The sequence below is a fragment of the Harpegnathos saltator genome, unplaced genomic scaffold (genome assembly GCF_003227715.2).
Source record: "Harpegnathos saltator strain DR-91 unplaced genomic scaffold, Hsal_v8.6 scaffold810, whole genome shotgun sequence".
Lineage (NCBI taxonomy): Eukaryota > Metazoa > Arthropoda > Insecta > Hymenoptera > Formicidae > Harpegnathos > Harpegnathos saltator.
In genome coordinates, this window is record NW_020230661.1 from 329,819 (window position 1) to 351,437 (window position 21,619).

Consider the following 21,619-nt stretch of genomic DNA (forward strand, 5'->3'; position numbering starts at 1 on the left):
ACCGTAGTTGATGCAAATGATTCTCAAAGTTGGATATCTCGATGTTTCTAACGTTTCAGTAATTTCTTGTGCGATATAACGTGCATTGCTCTTAATCAGACTGAGGATTTGATTGTTATCAATCTCGATCTGCCAGAACATTTATCATCGGTCATACTAAAATCTCCATCACGAAACTTTTTGAGCCATTTTTACGCCATTTTTTCATCCAAGCACCATCGCCATGTACATCAGAAATCTTTTTGCTGTTTGTACTGCATTCCTACCTTTGCGGGAATAAAAAAGCACAATCGCACGAAGATACATTTTCTCGTTGTTCATCTTTAAGTCAAAATAAGTTTACTAAAAGTTCAACCAAATATAATGAATTTTTTTTTAATTACACGTTAAAGCCTTTAGATTATATATGCGTTTTTATAAGTTGCGAATGGTCCTTTTTTTCAAAAATAGAAAAGCAGAGATAATCTTTTACAGAAAAATCAGACATTACTTGTTGATCAACTCAATACATTCCCCTTTCACTGCTCGCAGGCATGTTATCTTCGTTCAACTTTCTCCGCTAGAAGCGAAGCTAGACAAAGAAACGCCAGTGGCGAAAGCACTATCCTTATCATATATACAGGGTGTCCCAGAATAATTTTTACGTAGCTCGTGAAAGCATAGATTGGATTAAGACAAACATAAAAGTGTCATACGGTTTTGCGATATTCGCAATAATTATCAAATTATTAATTACAGAGAGGCTGCAACGCTCCTCCAATCATCCATCTCGGCGCGCGCCCATTTCTCAGATTTCTATCATTAATAACTCGATAATTCTTGCAAATATCGCAAAACGGCACGGGACTCTAATGTTTGTCTTAACCCGCTCTACGTCTCCACGAGCTCTATAAAAATTCTGTTCTGGGATACCCTGTACGGTAAGGAATCTTTTAAAAACGAAAAATTGTGAAGATTAATCACATCAGGCTGCGAAGAAAAATCAAGTGCCATTTGTAAAAATCATAATACTTATTAAGTTATTAATGATTGAACATGACCACATTTAGAGACTCTTTTAATTTATAACTCGAAAATTTGCGTACTTATTTGCAAAATGGTACTTGACTTTTCTTCTCAGTTTGATTTGATTAATCTTCACAATTTTTCGCTTCCAGAAGGTCCCGGACACCCTGTGTAATCCTCGCAGTCTCTTGCGGAGCGTCCAGTCTACGTGCAATAAATCTATGTGATTTCCATGCCGATCTGTGAGCAGTGGCTCACAATTGTGGCCATAAAAAAAAAGAAATGTGTGCGGAAACAGTTTCTCAAACGAGTGTACGGACATAATGGCCTCATCATTTTGTGCAACTGGCTTATCAGGGTTTTTCAATTGTACGCAATATTGGTGTACTACTTATTGATTATTCGAAGCAGAAGGAACGATCCTGTCAAAGCAGGATTTATCAGCGTTTATCGCAATGGCGGCTTTACGTTAATATCTAGGAAGGAATTTGTACAATTAGTAGATACTAGTAACCTTGTACTGAATGTTGAGGCTGTATTATGCCAGTCTGTATACAGTCGGCTGATCTGAGGTCGCGGCTCCTTTCTTCGCAGAGTTTCGTAACGTATCTCGCATCCGATGGTGAAAGAGGGATTGGTTTCCTAGTAGTAATTCTCAAGACATCTATTATCCTATTGGATGCGGAATACGCTGCGAAACTCAAAGGAGAAAGGACGAGCTTGTCGCAACCTTGAATCAGAGAGTCGGGTAAGTTAGTTTGTTTTCAAACTAAATTAATTTTAAGATTAATGACCCGTACAACAATTTTACGTTAACAATTACTTAAACAACCAACTCGATTAAGAGCTAAATTAAAAAATTAAATTAACCTGTTAAAGTTAAAAGTTAATTATACTAATTATAAGTTACATGTTTCCTTCACACATAATTAACCTCTTAATTGTACAGTAAATTTAGGTGAAATAATAAAAAGATAGTATTTTATAAGAGAGATAATGCATTTTTCCCTTTTTAATAATATACATTAATTAAAAAGTATAATAGAGAAAATTCTAATAGATTAGAGTGTTTAAAAACAAAATGCTCAATTAAGAGCAATTAAGAATAATGAAAGGGGCGAGATGTTTGAGTATATGGTTGAGTGAATTAAACTGAACTGGAAAATCCTGCTATTTTATGAATACAAGTTATTAAGGAATTAATTAAACAATGTTAGTGAATGAGTACCCGAGAAGCGGGAGGGTGAGTTTCCTAGACGAAGTCTCTTCCAAAATGGCTCGAATTTGTTGATAATCTGTTGGCAACAACAAGCGGTACATGATACTAAGAAACTCTACAACTCCAAAGTCCTACCATCATGAACTGTTCGCTTTTGCTAGGAGATAATTAACAGAAACCCAGTCATTTTGAATGAGATTTTGTTTGCAGAGATCATTCCGCCGCATCATGCGCACACGTTCACTAATACTCTTTAATTAATCCCTTAATAATCATTGTGGACCATTTTCATACAACTTTAATATCGACGAATTACTTTAACTTGTGACTCGAAGAAAGTTAATAAGTTAGTGTTGATGCATTAAAAAATGACTAGTTTAAGTTAAAAGTTAACACGTTTGAAATTAACCAAGTTAAGTTAAAATTTATTATCTTTTTAACTATTTAGCTTAATTTTTAACTAGATTAACTAGATTAATTTTTAACTGATTCAACTGATTACCCGATTCCGCCTTGAGTCAGCCGACTACGGTAGCGTGCATTAATTCGCGCCGCGAGAGAAGAAGCGTTGTCCCCCCCCCTCCCCCCACTCCGGCCGTAGTCATTCTCCGTCAGCTGTCGGTGACCAGCCGGGTCTAGCCGGGCAAAATGTAAACAAACACCTTAGCATAACGATTCTAAAAACCTTTTTATGACACTCAGGAAACATACATCTCAGCCTCAGAAACGTCTTGATTAGATTTACGATTTCTCCTAATCCGTGTTATTATGAGATAATGGCAGACGTATTAACGAATGTGCCTCTGCGCATAACTTTTTAATCAGCCATCAGCAGACAAAAGCTAACGAATCGGAATATAATTTCCTGCAGCTTATGATCGGAAATTTGTCACAGTCGTAACTCCAGACAATAAATGTCTCTAAGGGCGGATTCACACCTTGACAGAAAAGCAGAAAGCGGGACAGCAGAAGCCAAGAGAGAGAGAGAGAGAGAAAGAGAAAGAGAAAGAGAGTGAGAGAGAGGAGGAACAGGAGGAGGGGAGAGAGAGAGAGAGAGAGAGGAGGAGGGGAGAGAGAGAGAGAGAGGAGGAGGAAGAGGAGGAGGGGGGAGAGAGAGAGAGAGAGAGAGAGGAGGAGAAGGGGAGAGAGAGAGAGAGAGAGAGAGGAGGGGAGAGAGAGAGAGAGAGAGAGTGACAAACGCCGATAGTCTCTCGCAAGAGAAAGACAGACAGCACCGCTTCTGATTGGATGCTGCCTTTCTGCTTTTTGCTTTTCTTACAAGATGTGAATCCGTCCTAAGGCCGATGCATGTTCCCAAAATATTGTAAAGAAATTTTTATACTAACAAACCAGCGCATGCTGAGATGTTTGTTTACATTTCGCGCTAGACCCGGTCGGCTTCCGACAGCTGGCGAAGAATGATGACTAGAATGGGGGAACAATGCTTCTCTCGACGCGAATTAACCCTTTAAGGACCGAGCCAAATCCATGAAAAGAGCCTGAAGTCCCAAAAATTAAAATCCGTCATATTTCGCTGAAAATCTGTACATGAGGGATTTTAGTAATGCTGAATACGAATTTCATGTTAAATTCCTGAAATTCAAAATAGTAGATCCAATATGGCGGATCAATCACGATAATTCCCGTATTTTCGAGAAGAATAAATTCACTCAAACTCCACGTTCAGGTTTTTTAAGTGCCGACTGCAAATTATTCGCGAATGGCATCCGAAAACAAGTTCGAAATATATGTAAAAATTGCCAGATCGCATTATATAAAGATACATGTTTCGATAAGTATCATGAACTCTAGAAAAATAGTGGAAAAATTCGATAATTGAACAGGAGAGAAAAAGACGGAGGAATGAGAAAGGAGATGATGAAAGACAAGAATGAAAAATAACGAAAAAATTAGGAAAAATGGAAAGGAAATGAAAATGATGAAAAAATGAGAAAAAACAAAAAATTAAGAAAAGCACAAGAAGATAAAAAACAAAAGAAACGAAAAAGTGGGATGTTAAATCCAATTGTCAACTTCCTCGAACCCACAAAATACTTGCGAGGGATGCATTCTGGGGAGTACATTTTCAACAAATGTATTCGCGAATATCAAGAGTAAGGATTTTTTGCATATATATAATCCGTCATATTATATTCACCAATGTGTCAATTTCTGAATTATAATGGAACATTCGTATTTAGCACCCCTGAAAATCTCTATAAAAGTAATAGCAAGGCCATACATATATTCTTTCGAAAAACCCCGTGTTGCCACAGTATTGACTCCGCCATATTGATTTAGCTATTCTGAATTTCGAAAATCTGATGCCAAATTCGTATTCAGCAACCCAAAGAAACATAAGGTCTCGCCAGAACTCATTCTTCTCAGAATTTTTCAGCTTCAAGACGGTCATATGTGTTTCCTGACGAAGATTCAAGAAAATCGAAAAAAGACCGTTTTCCGAGTGGCTATATTTCGTTTATGATGTTTTCTAGAGAAAATAGAAAAGCTAGCTGCGTCATCGTGTTCACCGAACTTGAAAACATCTAGTAACACTCTTCGTCATTATTTAGAACACGCCTGGACTTCAGCATAGTAAAATGTTTCGTGGCGAAGATTCGCCTTTTCCCGGCCCTTTGGGCAAATTCCTAAATGACAAAGATCTTCGTCATCGGTCCTTGAAGGGTTAATGCGCGTGAATGTACACACAGTGCGCTCACAAACGCATAGGCTCGATCATGTAGATCTCGTTAATGCCTGGAAATCCTCCAAATTATGGTGGTAACCGAGAATCTCATCCTCATAAAACGAGACGAGACAGGACGAGACCAGACCAGACGAGACCAGACGAGAATGGCGGGGTGGGGCGACCATCACGGCGAGAAATTCATTTCGCTAGTCTGTCGACACAAAGTGGCGCCTTGTCGAGGATATTTCATTCTGAAATCGGCCGCGCGCGCCCGCCATCCACTCCTCCCCCCCCCTCCGCCAGTCCCACTGCACCGCGCGTCCTTCCCGCGAAACTCGTAGCCGCGCGAGCAGACGATCAATTAGAAAAGTTAAATTACTTCCTGAAATAAATTATTTACTAATCCACGAGTGACGCCCTTTCGTGCCGTCCTCTCCGTTTCACGGAGACTCTCGCTAAACCCCAGCAACCACCACCGCCTCCTCCCCCCCCGCTCCCATCCCGTCTGTCAGCGAGTGTCAATTACGATTACGGTAGCTTTACGTGTGCCGAAGTCGACGGAAGTTTGCCGGGCGTCGAGGAGCGAAAGCCGGGGCTCGAAAAATCCAAAGAGCCCGTCGGCGATATTCGCGGCACAAGACAGCCCAATCGAAGATCCCGGTCGCGCCGAGGAAGCGATCAGGCAACTTCTCCCTGAGTTGGAAGGAAGCGCTCAAGAAATGTTTTTAGTCCAAATGGCTGCTCCCATGCTGTTTCCTCGTCCCTCGCTTGTGCATTAAATTTCTCGATAGCTCGCGGACAACTCCGGCTTGCTCTTCGGCCTATCTTCGCAGGCGCCGCGGCCGCGGCCGGGAGCGCTTCCTGAACATTTGCTTGCTGCTCATCTCAGCACATCTCATTACCGCCCGAGGAGCCGCAGACGCTTTTACTGACCGCTCGCAAAGAGCTTCGCTGTTTCCAACACATCCGCACCCGCTAGGGTTGCCAACTGTTCGGTTTTGACCAGGACTGTCAGGTAGTCAGAAGTCTTGTCCAGTGTCCGGTTAATAAGTCAAACCGGACGTCATATGTCCGGTTTATATCCAATCAATGGAATGAGAGTTCAGATTTCTTAGCAACGTTTCTCCGTTTCAAGCGCCTGCAAACGATCGAGCGCCATGGAGAGCAATCTAGTAGATGATCCGCCGATCCATCATTCCATATATATTAAAAAAGTAATAGTTGTAAATAAATTCTTGTCATCATATTTTATATTTAATGTAACGTTATGATTACTATTTCTGTCCGGTTTAGTCCGGTTTGGATTTGTTACCAAAGAAGAAATGTCCGGTAATTTTAACTTTTGGATTTGGCAACCCTAGCACCCGCTCTTCCTGGACGCTCCTCAAGTGGGTCAGGATCAGCTCCCAATGAGCTACGTGGCCGCTCATGTTAGGCTCGCGATACTTTTCCACGAGATTTACCGGACGACTTAAACGTCGGAACGGCTTCATCCTCGAGCGAGGCCGACGCGCCGAGCGACGAGCGACGAGCAAGATCGGATGAACGAAAGGTTGAGAGGCAGAGAAAGATGCGTAAAGTCCGGCAGGGCAAATGGACAACCTGTTGTGCAAACAGACAGGCAGGCAGGCAGGCATGGCAGGGCAGGCAGGTAGCTAGATCGCGACCACGTGGGAGTACCTGCCACCTATCTGATTGCGTTACACGACCCACGAGGATTTCCAGCGAATGGAAATGTGTCAGCGTGCAGGCAATATCGGGAGCTATCGGATAACATGTCGGAACGTCTCCTTCTTGGCGAACCGATTCTGACGGATTAAGGTCGCCCGGTATACATATACGTCGGCTGGCTGATTAGTTTCCCCGAACTACGTCGACGTGAATTCGCGACGGATAACTGGCGCGCGCCCCATCTAAACTAATCGTCGCGCGAGCGCGCGTTCGATCGTACGTCCGATTATTTCGTTCCTCGCCGGCACGAAAGCATCCCTCCGCGAATTTAATTGCACCCCGCCGAGGACGCGGCGCAATCTTCCCGCCCGGCGGAGGACGAAGCGCGCCAAGCGGCGCCGCGAGCGAAGTCGCGGTTGTTGTAATCCAGTCAGCAGGGCTTTGTAGACTCAATCGGTGACTGAAAGACCGCGGCGCTTTGAACTCGATGGCTGTTGGGTACGCATCTGCTGTTAAACGAGAAAATGTATTCTTAACCTCGGGGAATTGCCCTGCCCTGAAGATCTCTCTCGCGGAGGGCAAGAGAGAACTTTCGACGAGAGGGGGGAGGAGGAGAGAGTTTTTCTTCGAGCGTTGAAAAATTAAAAACAGTCTCTCCTTTGAGCTGCGGACGCGCGAAGGTCACTGGACTCGTTGAAACTCATTGAAACTCATTGCGGAGGACGGGAGGAAAGGTCGCGGCTCTCCTCTGTTTTCGGAAATCGGACGAAAGTTGTCACAGTGGCGGGTTATTGATTCTCCGAGCATCAAGGTCTCATCGAGAGGCTTCCGCGTATTTGACGAGGTCCGACAAGGTCCCGATTGAACGGGACCCGATCGAGCCAAGGCGAGCACAAACAAAGGAGCAATTGGCCGCATTCAACTCGAGTCTCGCGATATATGATATTCCTTTTATCGCGAGACAATTCTTTTTTTACTCGGCAGCCGTAAAACTTGTGCGCGCAGGTACACACGGACTACATGTACAGATCGTTCTGAATTTATAGCGGATCCGTATGTCGAGAGGCGCACCAGACTTTCCAGAAGGCGCAACGCGCCGGAGGATCATAAGTTTTTATCCTTCGGCATTCGGACCGAATTTCTCCGCCCGACCATGTCGGGAGAGTCTCTTATCCCTCGTATAAGGTGTAGCCCGACGTCGGCGGAATTTCAGGGTTTTACTACTGGAGGAGCAGCGCTCTTCCTCTCTGTCTCTCTCTCTCTCTCTCTCTCTCTCTCTCTCTCTCTCTCTCTCTCTCTCTCTGTCCGATTAACGTAAACTCAATTTCCGGCGGAGTTTTTCGGCAACATGCGCGACGTGACTCGCGCGAATTTGTTTAAAAATGCGTTCGGTGAAACAGGCGTATTTTTTTATTCCCGATAATTTACACATTCAAATGATCGTAACACGCGCACGTGCGCAACATCGAGCGATCCTCTCGATGATTCGCGCGATATCTTGACTTCCAGCCGGAGCAGAAGGCTGTCGTGTGACTTTGACTTCTCTCTCTCTCTCTCTCTCTCTCTCTCTCTCTCTCTCTCTCTCTCTCTCTCTCTCTCTCTCGTTGCTGATGAAATTGTTGATATTTTCAGCGAGCGTTTTCGCTGAAAACTCAAGTGGCGACGGAGAGTCACGGGCCAAGCGAGACGGCAAAATGACGCCGAACCGTGAGTGATGAGCGACGTAACGCCCCGAGCAAAAAATTGTTAGGGCTACCTTTATGAAGCATAAGGCCCCGATAAGGCTGAAAATAGAATGCCCTAAAAAGGGATGCCTCATTATTGCTTGAGTAAAAATATTCGTTATTTTTATTCCAAGAAATTTAGACTGTAATGTAAATTTCTTTATTTATAACCTTGTTAGCATACAAGAATTTTTTATTTTAAAAATATAATATACTTTATAATAAAATATAGCATTTTCTTTACACATAAAAATCCTGCTGTAGTTTTTATTAAGGTTTACTGCATTTCAAAACGAAGGCAATTAGAAAAACCACATCAGGCCCCAAGATGAATCTGTTAGGGACACCTTAAATTAAACAAACGAAACAAGGCTTTGATAAGGAAATGAAGGCTTTATAAGGATTTATTAAACATACTTTAGATATACAAAATCAAGTTTTGTTACAGAAAATTAATAAGATCTGAAACGTGCAATAAAATTGTCATAATTTAATATTCCTTCAGTAAAAGTACGCTCTATCTGGTTCTTTTAAAGATTTTTTAATTATACCGCAATTAAAAAGATTAATTTTATTAGTTTTATTAGTTGTCATTTAATAGTCCCTTCTAAGGATTTTTCTAGTACTGCCTTCGTTTTCAAATGCAGTAAATTTTCTAGTACTGCCTTCGTTTTCAAAGTTGCAGTAAATTTTAATAAAAACTGTAGCAAGATTTTTATATGTAAAGAAAATGCTACATTTTATTGTAAAGTGTGTTATATTTTTAAAATAAAAAATGTTTGTATACTAACAAGGTTATAAAGAAATAAAGAAATTACAATCTAAATTTCTTGGAACAGAATAATTGGAAAAGAACGAATATTTTTACTCAAGCAATAATAAAAATATTTCCTTATAAGGCCCTTATAATATTGCCTTAAGGACCCGTTAAACTATTTGTTATTCATCTTGTAGAGCTCTTGACTTTCTATCCCTACTAGAACTCGATTAATGTTAGAGAAAAATAATCAGGCCCTTACCAGAGCCCTATTATTAATTTTTCTACTCGGGGCGCAACGTCGCGGAATGCGCAACGAGAGACGGCAACTAATAACGGCGCTGCGGCCGGGTCTGCGCGATCGGCGGCTCAATTATCCGCCACTTTAAACATCGCGTGTGACAGCGGGCCTTTGTACATATTAATCCACGTCTTGCGTCTGCACGTCGCGCGCCACGGGGCAAAGCTATCCAGAGTTCAGAAACCGCAAGCTGCTTCCTGCGAGTTACTCCCCCGTAATCCGCGATGCGCGCACGGCGCGTTATAGCCTCGGCTTACAACCGCAGTAACTGTGTCGCGCTCCGTAACGCGGTCGCTTTGTTAAAAGTCACATGTTTACGCTCGCGGAGGGGAAGAGAGTGGGGTGCACGCTCGTCGCGGCTGCCGTCAACGAAGATCGATTAAATGACCCCCTCTCACCTGCGCGGCCACCGGCGGACATCGGCGGACCGGCCGGGCGAACGGACGTCGTCCGTGCGAGGATGGATCGAGCACCCTGCAATACATCGGAGAGCAAAAACGAGAGAGAGAGAGAGAGAGAGAGAGAGAGAGAGAGAGAGAGAGAGAGAAAAGGGTGAAAAAGGAAAAAAACTCAGACGGTGGAGGAACGAGAGGTCATCGCCGAACTTTTGTCTGGGAGTGGAGGTGGGGAGGGGGAGAGGAGGATACGAGAGTTTTACGAGGAATTGCATTCGGGAGGAATGCCGATCGGGTGAAAAATTTAAGTTGCATGAGCGACGTGCACGCAGGAGCGCTTGTTTCTTTCTCTCTCTCTCTCTCTCTCTCCCCCCCTCTCTCTCTCTCTCTCTCTCTCTCTCTCTCTCTCTCCCTCTCTCCCTCTGTCGCCAGAAACGACGCGAGCGAGCACGAGAGAGATTGCGAACTATTATGGATCTCAATTAAACTTGAATTCGCGCGACAACGCGACGTAATTCCAGTTAATAAAGGAGAAACAGAGGAAACAAAATCCCGCGGGGGAGAATGCCGGCGCACTCGATATGGGCATTGTTTGAAAGTGCGATACGCAAAACACCCGTCCCGGTTTCGAAGCGCTCTTTTTCTCTCTCTCTCTCTCTCTCTCTCCTGGAGACAGTTAATATTGAATTCAATTTGTATTGTTACGCGCAAAACCGCGGCGAAATCGCTAATAAATGCGGAAAAAAGGGTACACCACCCCGATGGTGTTTTGCGGGAGTTTACGCGAAGTTTATTTTTTATAATAACTGCAATTCCGATGAAATTAATGGGTCGACTCGTCGTAATGCGAGCGAACAATTGTTCTCCGCGGGGCGACATTTCACCCACTCGGCGCGTCCGACGAACTCTCTATCCATCTGTCTATCCATCCATCCATCCATCCATCCGTCCATCCGTCTGTGTCTCTCTCTTTCTTCGCATCTTTTTAATACATTCTGTTTCGCCGTCGAAAATAATATTCGCGCCAAGTTTCGGAGCAACTCCCGCGATTATTCGTCCGTCTGCCTTCCACCCTTTGTCCTCCATCTTTGTTGCTCGAAGAGAAGGAGCAGCATAATCGTATCGAGACGAGAGAGAGAGAGAGAGAGAGAGAGAGAGAGAGAGAGTGAGATAAGGTGTACATCAGACATTGAAAAAAAAAAAAGAGAAGAATAAAAAAGGAGGAGAAGGAAAGGGAAAAAGCGCTCGAACGAGAGACGGGACGGGAGAGATGAGTGTCCCGGAGGACTATTGCCAGGAGGCTGGGAGAAGCGGGTAGCCGGAGGAAGTGAGAGGAGACTCTTGGCACGGAGTAATCGAGAAATATATATTCAAAGTTATTCCAAGTGTTTTCTTACCCAGAGCCCCACCGTGCTGCAGCTGCGCGAGAGTTACGATATCGGTGTCGCGGTTAGGCGCGACGTATATACGCGCCGAGGCTTAGTAGACGAGAATTTAGAGCCATCTTGGCCGCGCGGAGTGGGAAGGAACAAATTAGAACGTGTTAATGTGTGTGTTGCGTCTCGTGTCTACGGATGCGCCGTGCTGTGCGCCTGGAGCGTGTTCTGTATGTGTGTGTGTGTGTGTGTGTGTGAGTATAACGCCTGTAAGAGCGCGTGAAACAACTGTGAGACGGGCTGGAATTTCTTCTGGAACTGATTATCGATTATGTGGTATATCTCGGTCGATCTGAAACCTTTTCTCTTTCTCTCTCCGTCTTTCTCTCTTTCTCTTTCTCTCTCTCTCTCTCTCTCTCTCTCTCTCTCTCTCTCTCTCTCTCTCTCTCTCTCTCTCTCTCTCTCTCTCTCTCTCTCTCTCTCCGTCTTTCTCTCTTTCTCTTTCTCTCTCTCTCTCTCTCTCTCTCTCTCTCTCTCTCTCTCTCTCTCTCTCTCTCTCTCTCTCTCTCTCTCTCTCTCTCTCTCTCTCTCTCTCTCTCTCTCTCTCTCTCTCTCTCTCTCTCTCTCTCTCCGTCTCTCTCTCTCTCTCTCTTTCTTTCTCTCTCTCTCTCTCTCTCTTTCTTTTGTTCTATTTCCCTCTCCTTCTCTCTCTTCCTCTCTTGCCGTATTCGGGAGCCATCGATGCGCGCGATATCTCTGGATTTCTGCCATTGTTGCCGAGCGATGCTGATACAGTAACCATTGATACTGCGGACGCGGTATACCGTGTAGTTGTATCGCTTAGAAGCAGACCCGACGGCTCGGGTGTAATGCTATTGGGCGATTAGATGATATGAGATACGGAGAATGTATTTTCGTCACAGCGTATTTGTTCCATGGTAAATATGATAAATACGCCTAAAAGGTAACACCGCTGCGACTTTTTTCCGTCTTGAAATATGTTATAAAGAATGAAATTCTGAGTAACTTTTCCTCATATAATTATATGGAGGTCACTTATAGTTTCCGAAATATATACAGAGTATCCAGGATCTTTTGGATGAATGAAAAATTGTGAATATTAATCAGATCAAACTGAGAAGAAAAGTCACGTACCATTTTGCAAAAATCGTAATAGTTATCAAATTATTGATTATTGAAAATGACCAGAAGCTCTTTGGATTGATAACTTGAAAATTTGCCTACTTATTTGCAAAATGGTAAAGGACTTTTTTATTTGAGATAACCTAATCTACAATTACATGACGGCTATTGCGCCTAGCGATAGATTCGAAATTCAGGATTCAAAGTTCAATATACTCATATCTATCGCTAGATACAGCTAGATAGCTGTCATATAATTGTAAATTAGGTCATTCTGAACAAAAAAGTCCTTTACCATTTTACAAATAAGTACGCAAATTTTCAAGTTGTCAATTAAAAGAGCTTCTAATTATTGTGGTCATTGTCAATCATTAATAACTTAATAACTATTGCGATGTTTGCAAAATGCTACATGACTTTTCTTCTCAGTTTGACCTGATTAATCTTCATAATTTTTCGTTTTCAGAAGATCTCGGATACCTTATATATTCGAAATACACATATTCCGAGATATGATTTTAAAGTTTTAAAAGATAAATGTGCATAAATGATTACACCTCACCGATTTTGTTGAAATTGAATATATATTGTAGAAGTGATGGAAATTATTTGCAAAAAGAACCTAACCTATTATTAATTATTTGCAAAAAGAACCAAGCCTATTATTAACGATCTGCAAAGAGAACCAAAGCTAACCTAACCGTGATCTATCCTACCATATACTAAAAATTAGAGATGTGCGAACTATTCGAATTCGAATCGAATCGAGTTGAATCTAATGTAATTCGATTCGAATCTGAATCCCTATAATTCGAATCCGAATAATTCGAATAGGAATCAAATACATTATCGTTTGCATGCATCAGGTACAAAACGGGTCATCTGGGCTTGTGTGTCTGAACCCTTAACTTGTAATTAACTTAACTTATAATTAATAACTTAAATATAAATTACTTTAAATATTTAAATATATATTTTACTTTAAAATGATATTACAATATTCCCTTTCATATTAAAATCTTCCATCATTATTTACATATTTAATAGTCATGTTAAATTTTTTAATGATTCGATTCGATTCGAATTCGAATTTAAAAAATGAGATTCGACTCGATTCGATACGACATAAAAATTCTTGATTCGCACATCTCTACTAAAAATAAAAAGTTTGTGAAGATTAGCAAAACCCCTACGCAAGATCATGAAAAATTGATCTTAATCTGTAAAATAGCGGATTTAAATTTTTCAATTTTTCAGTAAATTTTTCTGCAGAGACGAGTATGCATCTGTCACTTTTGCCAACCTTGCGTACGGGTCTTTGCTAATTTTCATAAAATTTCCATTTTTAGTATACGGTAAACTCAGTAAATTTAGTAAGGCGAAAGATTCGCGTAACTGTAAACGGTAAATATTTGCGACAAGATTGCTGTACTTGTGATAAACTTCTACAAATAATTGCATTCAACGTACAATTTTACAAGTTAATAATTTTATAACTTTAAAGTCATATATCTCGGAAACTATATAAGCGACACCTATATAATTGTATTAGAAAAAGTTATTCAGAACTTCACTCTTCATAACACATTGCAAGATGAAAAAAGTCGGAGAGTTGCCTTTTATGCATATTTACCCGTTCTGTTTACTGAGTCTTGTCCGTAGACGCGCTTATGTGAACCGAGAAAGATAGCGCGTAACGCTCTCGACGTGTGCCGGAAATCGCATTCTTACAGAAATAAAAATTCCTTCTCTCCCTTCAGTTCCGCGGAAACGGGAATTCCTTCGATCAGGAGCGCTACCTGTGAGGTTCTGAAATTTATCAAAACATTTGCCCCTCCGAGCGGAACATATAAACGGGAGACTTTCGGAGGCCGGGGATGCCGCGACACTATAAAATCTCGGAATTTTTACAGAGAGTTACGACCGCTCCCCGTCCGAAATGGAGATCTTTCGGAGATCGAGGACGCCGTATGACGCACAGTAAAATGCGGGATCTTTTATTCTCGAAAGATTTGCGTCGATCCGCATCTCAGCGTCTGTTTCGGTCGAAGCGAATATGCCTCAGCATGACCGCTATCAGCGGGCCGATCGACGTCGGTCCGCTCTTAATCGTCCTGAAAATATAATTAGACGTAGTTTTTGGCGTCAACATGCAGGCGGGTGCACTTGGTTCGTTCTCGTTTCCTCATGCAGCTTGGTGCTCGAGCTAATAAAGGCAATTGTCAGACGCTCATTGATCACTCATTCCGTGAGGCAGAGAGGATGATTCGATGAGATGATGGACCGCATATTCGTACACAGCCGGCTGACTTTTGGAAAACCGAAGAAGCCACGAGTTCCCCGATCCGCGGAAATTACGACCGCACTCCGCCGCGCCGGACCGCGGCGTTGTGAATTTTATCAATCGCGCGCTCACAGTCACGTCGAGAAGCAAGTAGATTCTCTTGGACGGCTCGAGATGCGTCGCTCGACCAATTGCTCGGGAGAATCGATCGGCAATCAATTAGTGAATCTGTGTGAAAGTCTCATAGAGTTTGAATGCGAAAACGAATGATCTCAACGTTCGTGCGTGTATCTATTTATCTCCTGCCTCCCATATCGAAGGCAGGGACGTCTGATAAACGATAATTCTTGAGAAATCAAAGCGACAGGAAAAAAATTCGCCCCGTTCTCGTTCGGGTGTGAAATGTTAACTGTGTCTCTCTTACGGTTCCGAAGGAAACTCAATTCTCGCGCCGATGACAGATATGATGATGACAGTGAGAGGAGCGTAGATTATTGCGTGCATGTGCAATGACCAGTGGTGTACCTATTAGAGCTAGCACAAGTATCATGTGCGTATATACAGGGTGCTAAATTTCAAACGTAACAGTTAAAAAGTCTCGAAAACTATGGAAGATATTAAAAAAAGCTAAAACACATGTTCCACGATTTCGAAGAGGAATGAGAATGGCATTATCGGTTTTTTATTTGGAGGACATTTTTTCGAGGTCAGTCGAAGGTCAACTTAATTTTTTTAAATAGAAAGCCCAATTTTTTATTATTATATCTTTTTCTTTTTTTACCAATTAATTTTAACAACTTTTGTCTGAAACATTTCTTTATTTGCCTAATATTTTTTGAGATATTTAAGGAAAACTTGGTAACTTTTTCAACATTTAAGTTACGATATCTCGCTAACTATTCGTCGAAAGAAAACATAGTATTCGACTTTTTTCCTTTATTTACTATCAAGAATATATTACTATAATAGTGCCCTAACTTTTGTTAACTTATCGACCTTTAGAAATTTCAAAATTATTAAATTAACAAAAATTAGGGCACTATTATAGTAATATATTCTTGATAGCAAATAAAGTAAAAAAGTCTAATACTATTTTGTCTTTCGACAAATAGTTAGCGAGATATCGTAAGTTAAATGTTGAAAAAGTTACCAAGTTTTCCTTAAATATTTTAAAAAATATTAGGCAAATAAAAAAATGTTTCAGACAAAAGTTGTTAAAATTAATTGGTAGAAAAAGAAGATATAATAAAAAATTGGCCTCTCTATTTTAAAAAATTTTAAATTAAAAAATTAAGCTGATCTTGAAAATGCCCTCCAAATAAAAATGATAATGACATTCTCTGATAATGACATTCTCTTTCCCCTTCGAAATTATGGACCACATGTTTCAGCTTTTTTTAATATCTTTCATAGTTTTCGAGATTCTTTACCTGTTACGTTTGAAATTTAGCACCCTGTATATATATTATTCACGCGTGAACTATGTACATATTGTGGCTGACCTCCTAACCATTCGCAGGAAAGCGCTCGTGGAAAGGATTGTCGACACGATCGTACGGAGCGACGCGTTCCCCTCGGCAAACTGTGTACCGTCGATTAATTCATCGGCGAGATCGATCGAGATCGTTAATCGGAAAAACCGAGCAAAATCCAAATCCCCGAGAATATCGCGTCTCCCCGTAATAATTGCCCGTCGTCGCGCACCGCGATTACGCGATTCCAAGTGAGATCGTTCCACGAGATCCACTCGGGATCGCGAGTAGTTGGCCTCAAGTCGGGCGAGCGAATATTTCGAACAGTGAGTGTATAACGGACTAAGAAAAGAGAGTGAGAGAGAGAGAGAGAGAGGGAGAGAGAGAAAGAGAGGGGGGGGGAGAAACGGGAAGAGAGACAAGGATCCGCCGGCGTCTCTCCCCGCGTAGCCGTCGCGAAAATTTCCATAAACTCGGCGCAAGATTTCGTGTCGTACCAATCCTCCTTCTCACAAGCTGCGTGTCGCTCGCCGACAGTGAGAGAGAATAAAGAGAAGAGAGAAATAGCGGAAAGAGAGAAAGAAAGAGAGAGAGAGAGAGAGAGAGAGAGAGAAAGAGAGAAAATAATAAAGTTCAACGTAGGACAAGACTCGTAAACAGGATAGCATTCGCATTCGAATATCGCTCGATGGCCTCGAATATTCCGCGTGACTCGCTCGCGTATATTGCACGGGCGTGCAATTCGTGGCATCTATATTAAAGACTGAATTATCCGCTCCGCCCGCCTTCCCCCGCGACCTCCTATAACCGCCCAGCCGCCACTCGGGCTTCGCAACCGTCTCGTTCGCGCGCGCGTTTCCCGACGGGACGAGCGACAAGCGCGCGCGCGCGCGAGCGGTGACTGTGACAACACTTGTTGTAAGACTACTCGATAAATCAATAACCCATCGAGCGTCCCGGCGCGGGGGCACAATACGAGGCAGCTAATTAAAATTCCATGCTCGTTACATAAGGGACCGTATCAATCATTCAAGCGGGCGGCCGTCTTTCGTGACGGTCCGCTCGAATCGACTGCTCGCGATCGGCCCCGCGGTTTCCTTCGCGACAGTGACGGAAAAACATCGTTACCGTGGCCGCCGTCGTAAGAAAAACCCGGTCACCCGAGAGGAATAAAGAAGAAAGGCGCACACGCGTGTTCGTGCTTTCCTTTCTCCCTCACGCTTCGCTCCGTCTTACCCGCGAGAGATTACCACCGACGCGTCGAGGAAAATTCTTCAACGACGATTCCGTCGCGCGGCCGCGATATACTCGGCTTCATTCTCTCGCCGGGACTTCCCCGGGAGACACTCGAGCGTCTTCCCGCCCGCCCCCCCCCCCGACGGCGCGCTATTCGAATATATCGACTATTCGCGAGTGCCGAGCGAAAGAAGAAGCGAAGAACGAAAAGAAGAGAAAACGGAGAAGAGGAAGAGACAAAGAAGAAGTAGAAAAATAGTAGTGGTGGTGGTGGTGGTGGTGGTGTGGTAGTGAAGAAATAGAAGAAGGTGCTCTGGTGATCACTCCTCTCTAAGAAGCTAAGTTGTCGCGTGAAAGTTAGCCAATTAAGTATATACAGGTGCGTGTCCGGGCCAGTCCAGCGAGAGCTCGCGAGCTGAGCTCTCGGCTTCGCCTCGTTCTTGCTTGCTGATATCTTTTTTTTTTTCGTTCACAGCCTTTTTCGTTCAAGCTTTGGATACTGAGGCTTACCAGGTGGGACTCTGGGCTGGTGAAGGTGACCAAAGTGCCGTGGAGCCGCCTCACGTTAATCGTCGCTCCGGCCTTCTTTAAACCGGCCAGTCCAATAGTAGCGTGTGTAGCCCAAGTTCGACCACGTGTGGGCGCACGAGGGTCAGCAACATTGAGAATCGATTTTAGAATGATCGACCGTCGGCATGTACGCGCGACGTGGTGCATTGCGCTCATTGGTGCATGGCTCGCTAATCGCCGAGGGTGCCGAGGGTTTTTTAGCTTCTAAAGGTGCTCGACACAGTCGCTTTCTTCCGTGCGATCGCGGACTGACCGCAGGCGGGGAGGCTCTGTCGACGACGATGCGGCCGCGACTGATTGTGAGTCGATACCTTTTCGGGATTCGAGCGATCGCGACCCCTCACCCCCCCCCCGGTGTTGACGACTGATGTCTCCGTCGCGCTGACGGAGAGCAACGATAATTTCGCGGAGTTCTTCTCAACACACTGTGGAGACTGTGACAAGGCTCTCGGGCCGAACGAACGGTCGCTCGCGCCAAGTATCGGACGTTACTTCAGAGACACCCCGTATATGAACGGGACGATCGGTGTTGCTACGGAGTACGCAAATCGACACGCGACTCCGTCGCGTCTCCCGTGTGCCTCTCTTCGTATCGATCGCGTGACGTGTGAGAAAATTGCCAAGTCGGAGGATTTATTTCGGCATGAACGGCGAGCGCGCGCGCGCGCCCGCCGCAACGTTCGTTCTTTTCTACCAATTTGTCTCTCGCCCGCGCATTCGATGAATTTCCCGTGCGCCATTCGTTTTTCGACGCGGAGGAAGGAAGCCGGGACGCGTGACAGACAGCGACATTGACAATCAATTTCGGAAATTCATTTCCACCTGGACTTATGAGGTCCTCGTAATTTCCTACCAGTCCCCTCCTCCCCCCGCCTGCACGCCCGAGAGAGAGAGAGAGAGAGAAAGAGAGAGAGAAAGAGAGACGCGCGCGGCGCGATCGATTTTCGAGCCCGCGTCCGAGCCGACTTTGACAGACGCGGAGATCTTATTCCGCCGGCCGGCGTTCCATTAAATCCCGCGATTCGCAAAACACGCCTCGAAAACGACAGGGGCAAGAGAGGGGTGGGGAAGCAGGGAGCGAACGGCTGTTTAACATTTATTCCCGCCGAAAGTTTCGGCATTAACTTCTTGCTCCGCAGCCCTCCGGGGGACCGGCCGGCATGCTGAATACGGAGATTCCCAAGTTATCGCGGACGAATGGAGCTACGACGAGGCGCGACGGGACGGGACGGGACAGGACGAGACGAGACGAGACGAGACGAGAGACAGTAAAGTTTCATTTCGCGTGAATTAAAGCGACTTTTAACGGCGGTGACTTAAGAGCGTCCATTGTCGAGCACATCCCCGGCGGCCGCCGAGTCCTCGGAGGTATCTCGCGGCTATAACTTTCGCGCTCGCGCGGACTTTCGTCGAACGGATCGGCCAAGTGGCAAGAGTCGGTCGCAAGAGCGGAAATCATCCTAACGTCGCGTCGCGTCGGCCTTCTCGTCGACGCGAAACGCCCCGAGCAAAACATTGTTAGGACTATCCTCATGAAGCATAAGGCCCCGATAAGGCTGAAAATAGGATGCCCTCAAAAGGGATGCCTCATTATTACCACATCAGGCCCCAAGAGTGATCTTTTAGGGATACTTAAGATTTTACGAAATAAGGCTTTGATAAGGAAAACTGATGAGGGTCTTAGAAAGATTCATTAGGGATGCCTTAGATTTTACGAAATAACGCTTTACATGGAACATGGAAAACTGATGTGCTCCTTAGGAGGATCTTTGAAGAGGGTGCTTTAAATATACAAAACCAAGTTTTGTTACGAAAAATTAATAAGATCTGAAGCGTGTAATAAAATTGTCATAGTTTAGTATCGCTTTAGTAGATACGCTATATCCGATTTTTTTAAAGACTTTTTAATTATATCGCAATTAAAAGCAAATTTTATTGGTTTTATTAGTTGCCATATTCATTTGTCTCTTCCATAGATTTTTCTAGTATTGCCTTCGTTTTAAAATGCAACGAACTTTAATAAAAATAGCAAGATCTTTATGTGCAAAGAATGCTATATTTTATTGTAAAATATGCTATATTTTTAAAATAAAAAACTTATTGTATACTAACAAGGTTATAAAGTAATAAAGAAATTACAGTCTAAATTTCTTGGAATAAAAAGAACGAATATTTTTATTCAAACAATAATAAAAATATTTCCTTATAAGGCCTTAATAATATTACCTTATAAGGCCCTGTTAACATTGCCTTATAAGGCCCTCATAATATTGTCATATAAGGTTAAATCATTTCTTACATATCTTGTAGGGCCCTTGTCTTTCTATCCCTACTAGGGTCCGATTAATGTTAGAGAAAAATAATCAAGAGCCCTATTAATGTTTCCACTCGGGACGCGTGTTGCGAGATTCGAGTCCACAGGGACATTATTCTGGACGCGTAGCGAATGTTAAACATGCCCTTCCAATTCCAAGCTCCGCTCCTCTTGTACGAACGACACGCGTAATGTTTGCTTCAGCTCGAGGATCAGAAAGGCGCACACGAGATTCAACAGTCAGCGTTGAGAATGAGGCCGACGTCGGGGGCATCGATCGCCTGAAATCTTGCTCGGCCAAAAGAATCGGCGAATGAATAATCGAAATTAATCTATCGCCGTATGCGTAATTACGAATTCAGTCAACCGATAGAATTAAATATAAATTTCAACCGACTGATGAAATTAATGTTAATAATGTTAATCGGCGTATAATCAGCCGGATCGAAGTAATCGATTGAAACAATTACTGCACGTAAGCGCAACTAATTGTTGTTCATTTCGGATATTTTGGACAAATAGAATTTCGACCGATTCGCGCCCAGGGCCCCAATCAAGAGGGGCGAGTTCGGCACTCGCCAAGCGTCTGGAACACGAGGGCCCCGGTCGAACGCGCCCTCGCGATTGGTCGGCTCAATAAGACGTCGCGAATGAGAAGTACGACGCAAGTACGTGCGTGTGACGAAAAATTGGGGCGCCGTTTCTCCTCGTTGACTCTTGCCCGTTTTCGGAGTAACTTCGTCGTGAACGACAGCAGAACCAGCGGAGAGAAAGGAAAAGAAGGAGAAAGGTAAGCAGGCAAGGAGAGAGAGAGAGAGAGAGAGTCCGAAGAAGAGGGACGATCTCGGATCGTATAAAAGAATACTTCGTTAAACATTTTCAGTGGCGCCGGCGCGCGTTCACAGCACTTAGCCCCTTTTCTAAACAATCTTTTGTAGGACGGCCGCGCAACGACCCATCCCCGGGGAACGAGACGAGTACAAGGCGCATCGTTAAACACGTCGCGGGATATAATGCGTCACTTTAAGACGAGAATTATCTTTCGGGCGGTATAACGAGAGGAGTAAGTCGCTGAAAGTCTCCGCGGCGGCGAGTTCGTGTCAGCGCATCGCGCGCGGGTATTAAGGCGCTCGTCATAAATATGAGGAGACACGCGTTCGTCTTGAATACCCGTAAAACTTCCGCTGGCCTGCGAGAGAGAAAGAGCGAGAGAGGGAGGGAGAGAGAGGAGGGAGAAGAAACCATGCGGGACGAAATGAGAAATTACATGTGTGTAAACAAACGAAACGGTGCGATGAGCGATGAGCCGCGCCGGCTCGCCACGTCGAGGATTACGTTTGCGTTCGAGTACAAAGCACGCGTTCGTGCAAGATGGAAAGAAAAACGTTCGCGAGCGGCGAAGAGGAAGGGGGAGAGACGTCGTCGCGCGAGTTTCGTTGAAAAATTTGATCCGCGCCACGAAT

General features: G+C 43.9%; 1 protein-coding gene across 7 annotated transcripts in view; it reads right to left on the bottom strand.

The window, feature by feature from the left end:
• The window catches only part of Nrx-1 (neurexin 1), a 497,229-nt gene that overhangs the window by 153,674 nt on the left and 321,936 nt on the right, over positions 1 to 21,619 (bottom strand). For 4 of the 7 annotated variants that reach the window (XM_019845312.2, XM_019845311.2, XM_025306917.1 and 1 more), the window contains one exon: positions 17,783 to 17,857. The exons of the other annotated variants lie outside the window; for them this stretch is intronic. In XM_019845312.2, the coding sequence (XP_019700871.2) occupies positions 17,783 to 17,857 (75 nt within the window). The remainder of the gene's footprint in view (positions 1 to 17,782; positions 17,858 to 21,619) is intronic. 7 annotated transcript variants of the gene reach the window in all.